General features: G+C 39.0%; 1 protein-coding gene across 1 annotated transcript in view; it reads left to right on the top strand.

Moving 5' to 3' along the window:
* The window catches only part of RCC1L (RCC1 like), a 96,275-nt gene that overhangs the window by 32,367 nt on the left and 51,803 nt on the right, over positions 1-12,105 (top strand). The window contains exon 3 of the mRNA XM_044054132.1: positions 7,445-7,529. Within this exon, the coding sequence (XP_043910067.1) occupies positions 7,445-7,529 (85 nt within the window). The remainder of the gene's footprint in view (positions 1-7,444; positions 7,530-12,105) is intronic.

Here is a 12,105-nt window from a genome sequence, read left to right as displayed (position 1 = left end):
AATAAATAACACTTACATACCATGTTATTTACTTGTTTTATTTTTGCCATTTTACTATTTTGCAAGTATGCTTAGTGATTAAACACTTCAGTAGAATTTTAGTAGTATTAGAGTCTCCAACCACAAAGGGTTCCTCAGCGATAGACTGCATCTAGTCTCACACTTTAATATTAACTTTCGTTTATTCATACTATAACGTCTGCATGCATGCTTGCACTAACTGCTGATAACACCCATATTTGTATTGTCCTCACTTAGCTAATGCTTACTGTGTGTTATTTTAGTATACTACCTCTGAGGTCAGATCATGCTGTGTCAGTAAGAGGAAAACTACAAAAGGAGAATGTGTTTGTGAAGCCCTTAATTTGCTAGAAAAGAAGTTACAGTTCTGAGCTTCCCAAATATCGTGTCCAGAATGTCAGACCCCTGAATGCCACACCGAGGCAAGTTCCGTTTCCACAACTGACATTTCCCCCCAAGAAGAGTCTTATTCGTCCATGTTAAGAATACCATACCATTTGTTTAGATGTAAATAAATTCTAGATATTATACTCCTAACTCTCCGTTAACAGTCATTCCTCATAATCTTGGCATGTGCCTTCATGAGCACTTTTTCCACTGTATACGTTCCTTTTATCATTCTCAACTCTTCAACACCATTAAGAGTGCTCTTCCCCAGTAACAATAGAGAGCCCCTTATGTTCATCTTTAAGCACCACCTCCTAGGCATACATTCGTCTTTTTCAGACCAAAAAACATAACATCCTGCAAAATGGTGACCCTCTCCCCCCAAACCTTAAGCACAGATTCTGCTCAGGATATCCACACTTTTACATTTTTCACATGTTCCCATACACTGTTACATACAGAGTGCAGCAGAGTTGAACTGTGTGTACCCATTTTGCCCATAGCTTACTAACAAGTCCCCACATGTTCTTATACACAGTAAGTATTTTGGCTCCTTTGCACTTCTGTGTGCTTACAATTTTTGCGCCAACTCATAGATTAGCTGGGTGCAGAATTAATGCTGGTTCAGGCCCTTGTACATCATGGCAGTTCTGTATGGATCATGATGGAGATGTTGGTTGTACTTGTGTGAAGTCTGTTAGTGTTCAATGACGGAAAAGCAAAGTTGTATTCATAAACCTGATTTAATGACCCACTATCATAGTGCTATTTTGTGTATATCAACAGTATGAACTTATTTTATGTGGTTGGAAAGCCATGACTAGCATCAACTCAACCCTGCTTTGTAGGCATGTAGCAACTGATGATGATTTTGCTGCATTTAATGAACAAGTCTGACATAATCAATGGCCAATGCTGCAACTTCTGCTGATTTCATTATTAGACGTTTTGGTTTGGGATAAAGTGTAGAATAGCAGAGTTTGTATTACAGGACAGAATATTTAGACTTATGAGTTGCATGTCACAAATACTGGCTCACAGCTTCCATGACTACACAGCTTTGTTAAAAGTCACAATGTTAACAAAAATCTGTTATGACCATATGGCTTTGAGTTGTTTTTAATAACTGGTCCTTTTGTGATGTTACATTCTGTTGTTGCAGCTAATTCAGGATGTAATACTTCTATACTAAGGAATTTTTACAAATTACATTGCAGAGATGCTGTGTCAACTAAAGCCAGTATTGACTATGTAGAGATTGGCTTTTGTGGCTCTAACCTGATCAGAGAATATGGTTTTGCATGTAAAAGGGCAGAACGTGTCCTGTTGTGTTTACATAGTGCATAATAGAAGTTGTGGAAGAAAGAATTTGCTGAAATCTTCTGCTTTCTTTAAGCCATAACAGTCTGCAAAGTTCACCAGCAATAAGCTTGTTTTACATGTTCAAAGTGACTCTGTTTTGTATAGTGGTTCCATGTTTTATGGTTGTTATAGTGTTTTACTGCATTCCTACAGAAAAGCAGACCAAATAGTATATTTACCCAGAGTTTCCACAATATGCTAAACCTTCAAAGCTGTGTAACCATTGAAGACGTAGATAGTAAATGATCATATCCTTACATACTGCAAGATTTGCAGTCATAGTTAAAATCCATCTGTTTCTGTAAAAAAGGCTGTGTAAACCTAATTTTTTTACTTATGGTGTATTTTTGTCTGTAATTTGTTTACTGGGTGAGAGCACTGTCCCGGTGGACTAATTGTAGTCTCTGTCCAGGAAAAAGTCTTCGTGCCAAAAAAGACTGTAACATGAAGTTTTAGTCCTCGTAGCTGAGGATAAAACATGACCATGCAGAGCTGTTATCATAAGAATTTCAGTTACTACTATTGTGACTTTTACAGTAGTACCAGTTCTGCGGGAGACTTTTATTGCAGCTGTAAGGACAGATATTATATAAACATAGTTCTGATAAAGTAGAGTTAACCTATAGTTTGGTTAGAATAAATCCTGCAGCTTCATTAAATGCAGTTTGAGTGGAAAGTTAATAACCTTCAGGCCAAAACACTGATAAGGATGAGACGTGCAGAACTCAGATTCTCAAGAGAACATTTTGTTGCATGTCAGAAAGACCTTACAGAGAGAGAGAAAGAGACAGGAGACTTTCACAGATGGGCCCCTGAAATAATAAATCTTAATATAGATGATACAATGTATGGGAACCAAGGGTAAATCGGCATTTAAAACTAACAGAAGAATTTACAGGAAAGAGTAATATATTAAGACCTGTATACTTACAAGGATCTTGCATATGAATCAGACAGCTTCAGTTATGACTTTATCTATGCTACAGTAATTTGCTATAATTCTACATTGTTAGGGAATAACTTGTTTAACATTCTGATATTACTGCTCATTACATAATCTTTAATAATCAGACTGCAAGGTGTTCATAATGACTTTTTTCTGAAAAGTGCACTGAAGTGAAGCAGTGAGCTTTGGCACTTTTTCAGTCAGCTCTGGACAGTTCTTTACAGCAGGAGCTCAGATAGTGTAGAGGTACGTTGCTGTGATTGTAGTGCACAAGGTCCTGGGTTCAAGACTTGGTAGTGATGACTTTCTCCAAGATGGTCTCACCCAAATAAATTTTTGGTGCCAGAAACATGGCCTCTAGCTGAATGCCAAAAAATGCATCGTCATCCCCTTTGGGGAGAGTGATGTCCCCACATATTATCACATTAATAACGTCCTAAGCATGCAAATATTTGTGCACCCAGGTTGATAGCATCCTGACTTTTGACTACCATGTTGCTTCCATTGTATGGAAAGCTTTCTATATGGTGCACCTCATAATTAAGGGTATCTCATTCAGGGACAAGAAGGTCATAACATCCTTGTATTCTTCCCTAATGAGGCCAGTTATTGAGTACAATGCCCCCTTTGCCATGTACCTCACAAAACATATGCAGCAGCTGGAGAGACCACAGAGATTCCTCACTAGAAGAATCCAGGGCCTCAAACATCTACCTTACACAGGTTAAATGCCCTATCCCTCAACTCAGTTTCATACAGACTCCTTAGAGGTGACCTCTGTGTGGCATACAAAGCAATCTCAGACCCTGCCTTGATGGGACTACTGCATATCTGCAAGTCAAGCTCCACTTGAGTAACCCGCACGCACAACCTCAACCTGGTCTGTGATATCAATAGGACTTGTTGGCGGGACAGATTTGTGTCCCAGAGACTCTCCCATCTGTGGAGTAGGCATCCTCTCCACATCAAGCAGAGTACCTCATTGTCCATTTTCAAGTGCAGCCTGGATAACTGGATGGGGAGACAGAAAATACACCCTTGGGCTTCCACCTGTGACCCTGCTGGACAGGGGCTTTGCATGCTGACTTGTCTAAACATGGGCTAAACTCTTGGCTAGGCTTATAAGGGTCTCAGGGGCAATAGCCTAGTAACTTCTATGATCTGCTTCGCAGCAGTCTGTCTTCATTTACATTTATCTTGAGATCCAGCATCTTAAGTTATCGGCCAGTGTACTATGGCTGAATTCACCCTCCCCAAGGTACAGCCATCGCTTAAGAAAAAGGGCAAGAAGTCTAGGTCTGATGTTGCTACTGTCCAGCTTATACCGGATATCTTTCTCAAGTTGAATGATAACTCTGAATAACTCTTAGTGCTGATGTTGGTTCCCTCTTCATATTCCCATTCACCCTCAGGTCAGGAAATTTTTACATTTCTCTGTTTCTTCTTCTCGTTTTCAGTTCTCTCCATTGCTCTTTGGTCTTTCTACAGCCCCAAGCTAATTGTGCCTGACTCTAGTTATAGCTTTCTGCAGGCTTCAAGGCATACAGTTATTTCCCTCTGTGGATGACCTGCTTCTTCAGGCTCTTGCAGGATCTGGAGTTTCCCAGACTCCTGCATGGTCTGAGATTCATCATCAATCTTCAGAAGTCAGTCTTGCCCCCCTCTCAGGATTACATTTTTCTGGGTTGCAAGATTCAAACTGTTCCACTGCTGTCTTCTCTACCTGCTCTTAACAGAGGCAGCCAGTAATTCACTCCCTATAAATCACATTTGGGTTGCATGGCTAGGCTTTGAAGGGCCATAGTGGTCATTAGCCTAGTATACACCTAGGAACCTATTTCCAGTCTTTAATTCTTCTATCTCTTATTTTGCCAGGGAATTTCTAAGAGCTGTTGGGTTCATGGCTTCAGCCATTCCAGTGCTCCCTTTTGTCAAGCTTCATATGAGGAAGTTCCAGTGGTCAGTGTGGCTACAACATTGCCACCCTCTAGAGTTTCAAGTTCCTTTACTGTCTTGTCTCAAACTTGAGCTTCATTGGTGGATTCAGCACATATCCCTCAAGCCAGGCTTCCCTTTCCAGCCTCCTACTGTGGTTCAGAAGCTGTTTGCAGACACTTCAGATCAAGAATGGGGGCCTGCTTCTGGCAGTCTGAGGGTTGAGGGTCTCTGGCCCTCTTTCTCATCAGCAGCTGCGCCACGTCAACATGGCAGAGATGCAGGCACTTATTCTTGCTCTCCAGAGCTTCCACTCTCTTTTTTTCCCCAGGCCCTGTAAAGGTCTATACAGACATCACCACAGTCATGTGATGCATCAACAAGCAGGAAAGCACAAGGTCTTGTCTTATTTTCAGACTAACACTCCAGGCTTGGGATCCCTCTACCCAGCCACAGGTTTCTCCTCAGGTGGTTTACATCCCATTGGAACAAAACTTTGTGACAAGACTGTGAGCAGGTGCAATACACAACCTCACAAATGGATGCTTCACAGAGAAGTGTTTCTGGTTATACGCCATCTGTAGGGTATTCTTCAAGTGGCTCTTTTTGCATTCCCTCTAAACAGACAGCTTCCTTGCTTCTGTTCCAGAGTTCCAAGTCCTCTGGCTTGGAAGGTGGAAACCATGTCTTTTTCCTGGAAGGGGATGTGCCTCTATAGTTTATCTCCTCTTCCTCTTCTCCCAAGGTTTCTGCACAAGATCAAGCAGAACTCTCCAAGGGTATTGCTGCTGAATCCCTTTTGGCCCAGACAGCAGTGGTTCCCCCTCTTTCATCTGGCCAGGGGCAATTATCACAACTTACCTCAATTATCACAACTTATCTCATCAAATCATTCTTGTTAGGCAAGTCAGTCTCTCCTTCACCCTTACTTGTCTACACTTCCAGTTGACACTTTAGGTGACAGGGTTTTAATCCCCTTTCGACACCAGTTTTCTGGGGACATACTTAGGGTTCTGTATGAGGCCAGGAAACCGAATACCAGAAGATCGTGTGTGTCCAAGTGAAAGAAATTTTCTGTTTGGTGTTTCAAGCTTCATCAGGATCCATTTTCAGTGGGGGTCCCTTTTTTTTATCTTACTTGTGTGTCCTGCTCCATGTTGGCATATTCTTCTGTTAAAGCTCACTTGTCAGCAATTTCTGCATGTCTGTCTATGAACTCACCACTGGCTTCATGTTTTCATGTTAAACAACAACTGAAAGGCATCCTCCACATTAGGCCTCCAAGAAAACACATCCTTCTCCTTGGTACCTTAATTTTGTTCTTGAGAAATTTACTCCTGCTCCTTTCAGTTTGCTGCTGCTGCTTCTTTGTGACATTGCACATGGAAGATTGTTTTATTAGTTGCCCTCATCTCTGCCAAGATAGTTTCTGAACTCCAGGCCACACATTCAACATGTCAAAACTAAAAAACATCAAACTGCTCAGAACTGAACAGGTCAAATAAAAGATGAAAAACATTTTTTATTTGCAGGGAGACAATCCCCCTCTGCCCCCCCCCCCCCCGCTACTTGTATATACTATTCTTGATCCCTACTGTTCCACAATCTGACACAGAAGAAAAGAAATTGGTAATGTGTGATCAGCTGATCTTCAAGTCTATTGTACTATTTTTTTACTGTTTGAGAATTCAGCCAGTCACATGCATGCATCCCATATACGTGTGTGTGTGTGTATATATATATATATATATATATATATATATATATATATATATATATATATATATATATATATATACACACACACACACACACACACACACGTGTGTGTGTGTATGTGTATATATATATATATATATATATATATATATATATATAAAATATTTACATTTGTTTGAATTTCACTTACCCGAATCTGCTTCTTCGAATCTTCATTTTTCCAAAAGCACGGACTGCCAAAATCCTTTCCCTGTGAAAGGCACCATTTAGCCACCATGGTGAACTTTGCCCTTTCTTCAATGTGTTGCGATCTTGGAGTTGATATATTTAAGTAGGGTGTGTGTGGTGGGTTTAGTTTTGGTCCGTTTAAGTATTTTGTCATGGTGGACAAGTGGTTCCTTTCACAAGGAAAGGATTTCGGCAGTCTGTGTTTTCGGATTCATGAAGATTCGAAGACGTGGACTCTGGTAAGTGAAATTTGAACAAATGTCATTTCGATGGGTCGAAGTAAACCCATATATATATATATATATATATATATATATATATATATATATATATATACATATATATATATATATATACACACACACACACACACACACACACACATATATACATCTGTATGTATGTGTGCATGCATATGCATATATATATTCATAGGTAAGTATTAAGCTAGCCACCATTGCAGGCCATTTTAAGCCTAGTCAGTTTCCCTACAAAGGTAAGAATCAAACCATGTACTTTGTGTCTGTTAACATAATGGTCAAGGTATTTACCTAACCCTCCAACACACGTGTGTGTGTGTGTGTGTGTGTGTACAATATGTAGTATAGGTATGCACACACACATGCACAAAATGCATATATGTAATATGCGCATATGTACATACCACATACTTGTATGTAATGTGTCTATGCAGACCTGTTTCTAACCCTCTGTGTTCCATATGGTGTTGTGAAGCTTTTCTGATTATTTTGATGGTAATTCTACTTTGATACTTTAAGTTGAAAGCTCATTAAAATACTACAGTTTGCTCCAAATGTATTTGTTGAATGCCTTTCATGTCTGCAGGTTGCCTGTGGTCAGGATCACAGTCTCTTCAGGACAGATAAAGGTGAAATATATTCCTGTGGCTGGGGAGCAGATGGCCAGACAGGTAAGAAAACAAATGAGAGGTAGGTGACTGTCAAATTTTGTCTTAGGAAACAGTATGATTTTTGATTTAGAAAGGAAACTAGAGGATTACTCAGACTGGGTATGTTCTGACAGTTGACTGTGAAACCTCCATTTTTGAGAACACTTTCACAGCATAGTGATTCTTAATGCAGAGGCTGAGAATACAAATGGTAGAGAGTACCTCAACTGAGAGGTCCTAAAATGGGTGTTTTGCTTAGGGAACCACAAAATTTTAGACATTTTTAGAGAATACTGTCGGAGCTTGTAAAAAGCAAGCCAGAAAGGAGACTGCTAGAAGCAGAAAATTACTTGCACATACTACCATACTATATCTTCCACACCTGTCCCCGCAGGTAGCCCAAAGTTTATTTGGGGGGGGGGGGTGACTGTGGAAGAATAAAAAACTCAAATACTTAAACAGTAAGTAGATAAGTCCCTAGGTGGTCTCCCAAATGAGCTGTGGAAACTGATGGGGGGGCATAAACAAACAAGATAAGCTTACAGCTATTTAACAAAATTTTGCAAAACTGAAGTCTCCCTCTCCTAGAAGCAAACAGTTACATCATTGATCCCTAAAATGGGAAAGGACCCTGACAACCTGGCCTCTTACTACAGATCTGTTTCAGTCTTAAACACCAATTACAAGATTTTAATAGGTATCTTGGCCAAGAGACTGACAAGGGTGTTACCAGAATTAATAGGCCTAGATCAGTGTGTGTTTACTGAAGGAAGACGGACCTTTGGTAATATTAAAACAACAATGAGGCTGGAGCAAGTACAGTACAGAAACAGCAAGTCTTAATCCAGGATATTTAAAAGTATCTTAACTGGGTTGGCTGGGTCTAATGGGAAGATGTGCTTAAAAGGAATTGCCTCCCACAAATCGTATTAGATATATTTGAAACCTATAGGAGCTCTGTAGTGAGGGTAAAATTGAGGATGGTTATCCAAGGAAATTCTGCTAAGGAGAGACTCCAGGGTTGCCTACTGTCCCGTTTGTTGTTAACTATGTACCTGGTGCCTTTCACTCAACAAATGAGATTGCCTCAAATACAAGGCTATAACTGGGAAGGAAATCTAATAAAAAATTGTTCTCCTTCAGACAGTAATTTCGTACACCCATTAGAACCAGAAAAGGACCTGTCACCATTATGTAAAATGTTAAAAGTGCTTTGACTCAATTGCAGATAAAACAAATGAAATTAAAACTAAAGCTCAGAATGCTATCAGGTATCATTTTCTTTGTTAGAAATTGCATGTACTTGTGAAGATGCAACAAATCAAGTATTTAAAGATTTACTTAGCAGATACAGTAAATTAATATTTAACCTAATTCTGGAGGGCAGTGTTAGCAAAAATAGACGGGTTCAATAAATGGAGATTAATGGCTGTGGATTTAGGTAAAAATACAAAGCTTAACATGTTTAACTGTGTCATTATTAATCCACTGTGATCAAGTATTTTCTAGAAAAAGTAGATGAGAAGCAGTGGGCAGATTTAAGGAGGAAAATCCATGATTTATTTGTGAATGCAAGCACCCCTGAGTAACATGGGACACAATTGTGCTGATCTGGAGATGGAGGACTTGTCTCCAAATATTCAAATTTACTGCAGGTCTGCACATATAAAATGGCTTATTTAAATGCCGTCTTAAACCTATGCTGTGCCAAAGTGGAAAGCAGGGGGCAATTAGACAACAACAAAAAAGCTATTTGGAGGCACAAAGTAAAATGTGTGGGAACTGGAAAGTTTCCCCCAAAACTGGACCAGCAGCATTAAAGTTTCTCCAAATACCAGAAAGAGTTGGTATGGCAAGTAGTTCTGTGAAGACAAGTAATATGTTCTATAGACACAGGGAGGTACGCAAACCAAGGAAATGGAGCTGCTAAGGAGTGGCCAACGAAAAAGAAAACATCTTTAATATACTGAGATCAGATTGTCTTGTTTGGGAAGAGGCAAAGGCAAAACTCAATTTAGAGCCAGGGAAAAGCTTACATTTACGGGTGAATTAAATGAATTTTAAGCAGATTCCGTAACTCGGGGGGGGGGGGGGTTAACTGTAGAAACCCCAGAACTTGTGCAGCATTCCCTAGAATCCCATTCTATGTTATCCAGAAAAGACTCAAGTGCAATCTATAAAATAGGACTTGGTAGTAAAAAAAAAAAAAAAAAAAAAAAAAAACAGAGAAGACGAGAGAAGATGAGGAAAGGAAACTGAGGATTGAAACTTTTCTAAAAGATTAGACTTTGACACAAAGTCAAGGAAACTGTCTACACAAACTATGTTTATATCACTGTTAGACCCTCCTCATATGTTCCCAACAGTTATAAATGAATGTTGGAGATGCAACAGAGGTGAAAGGGGGTCCATATATTCATGGCATTTCCAGAGCTTGAATCCTTTTCAAACCTCTCGGACCTACTCAATAAATTATTCGATAGGCATGCAGATTTAAAGGACCACCCTTGACGACAGAATGCACCTATGCACCGTAACACTTTAATAACCCTTCTAATAATGATAGACAAGAAATCTATTATAGTGAGTTGAAAGAACAGGGAATTACCACTTGGGCAAGACATGAGTCAGATTTTAAATGATCCCACAGAAGAGGAGACTAATGAAAGGAGAGGCCAGACAAAAATACTATATATAGCAAGTGAATGCCTTGGTTACAATGCTAACATATTCAAAGAGGTGCAATTCCCAACACTTTGTACATTTCTTTGTTGATATGAAATATCTGTTTTTTCTACTTTTCAAGATATGATGAGAGTTAATGTCCAGAGTCTGTGTAAGTAATATGTTATCCTAATGTAAAAGCAAATGCAGTAATGAGAGAGGGTATGGATTTCCTTAACAATGTTGACATGAGAGAGGATATGGATTTCCCTAACAATGTGACACGAGGGAAGAAAAGTCATTTAATGACCGTTGTGATACTGTTGAAGATATTGATGATTTTACTTCTGTAGAAGTTGTTTGTTTTGGGGAAAGGAGAGTAGCATGATTTAAACCTAGAAATTCACAGTATATATGGAATTCACAAGAATCTAATCCTCACAGTTTCTCTCTACTTCATTATTGATATGATTATGAAAATTTGCAAAACAAATTCCTTGGAAGGCAGTACTTTGTCAGATGTGCTCAAATGGAGTAGCTGCTTAGTTCTCCTTAGCTGTTATTTTTTGTATTTGTCTTCCCTCTTTTATATGTTTGAAAGTTGGCGTTACTTTTCCATATTGCATCTGTGTCCCTATGAGGCATGTACAGTTGTGCTTATATAGATATCTATATCTATATATATATATATATATATATATGTATATATATATATGGGAGCTTAGCTAAGATGCATCTGATTAGGACAGCTGACGCACATTTTTGAACAAACCATTATGCAGCTTATTTTGCTGAGATGAATAAGTCGTGCTACATAAATGTTTTGAAAGTGACCACGGGAAGTGCATTGTTAATGCATAGTTTTATATGTGAAAGGGCTGTATTTCATTCTGCTGAAGCAAAACTGGACATGTCAGCATACTGAAAGCATTTGCCAAGACATTGCACAATAAATTGTAAAGCAAAACCTCGGAATTTGAATATAATAATATGGGCTTTGTATAAAAAAAAGCTTGTATTTCATTTTAATTTAACATGTAGCATAATCTTAATATTTTTGTGTTTCTTGCCATTCATTGTATAATTGGCATTTACTTACAGAACTCATTTCCTTAGCAGATGTAAAATGTATCATACAAGACACAATTGAGATGCAACTGAAAATCTGAAACATTTCTCCATGTGAATTGGAGCTCATGCTAATGATGCATTTTTTATGATGCAGTATTTGATATTTTAAAATATTTCTGAAGAGTATTTTCTTAATTGAAGACCTTTAAATTGGCAATTACTTCCCATATCTAGAATTGTACTCGACTACAAATGCTTATCCTTGTTTTAATCCTCATCAGACTGTTGCACATATTGGGATCTCTTGCATGATGACATGAGTTTTTGGTCATCAACATTGTGTTTGATAAGTAATTGAGGTCTGGCCCAGCACTTGCCATCTTGCTGGTTACACAGCTGTCTACAGAATGAAGTTCTGTTTGGTATTTCCTGTTTTCATGTCTCACATTTTAACTATTTCCACTCAGACCAGCTTGCTGGGCCTTGTGTGAAAAGGTGTTGAAAGCCTTTTACAAAGGACATATTCACCTTCCACAGATTCATAGATATTCCACAGCCAGAGCCTTATGACCAATAACACTTTACCAGTACACTCCATCAGGCCAAACCTCCTTTCTCCAGGAGGGGGTAATATTTGTCTGTCCGAGAGAAAATTTGTGGATAGCCACCCAGTCCTGTAGGTTCTGCTTAAGGGAAGATAGTCACACTCCTTAACATGCATGGGAAACTTATTCTAGAGTTTTGGTAGGCACTGGGTTATAAACATGTCCCTCCACTGTGTTATATATTGGTGAAGATTTAGGTCCCTGGTTCTACTGTTGATTTGCAAGGATGCGGAATGTCCAGGACGATCTGGTCTCTA

The sequence above is a fragment of the Protopterus annectens genome, chromosome 13.part0 (assembly GCF_019279795.1).
Source record: "Protopterus annectens isolate FY-2018-M chromosome 13.part0, PAN1.0, whole genome shotgun sequence".
NCBI classification, from domain to species: Eukaryota; Metazoa; Chordata; order Ceratodontiformes; family Protopteridae; genus Protopterus; species Protopterus annectens.
Note: the sequence above shows the minus strand (reverse complement) of the source record. Positions and strands in the feature narration are given on the sequence as shown.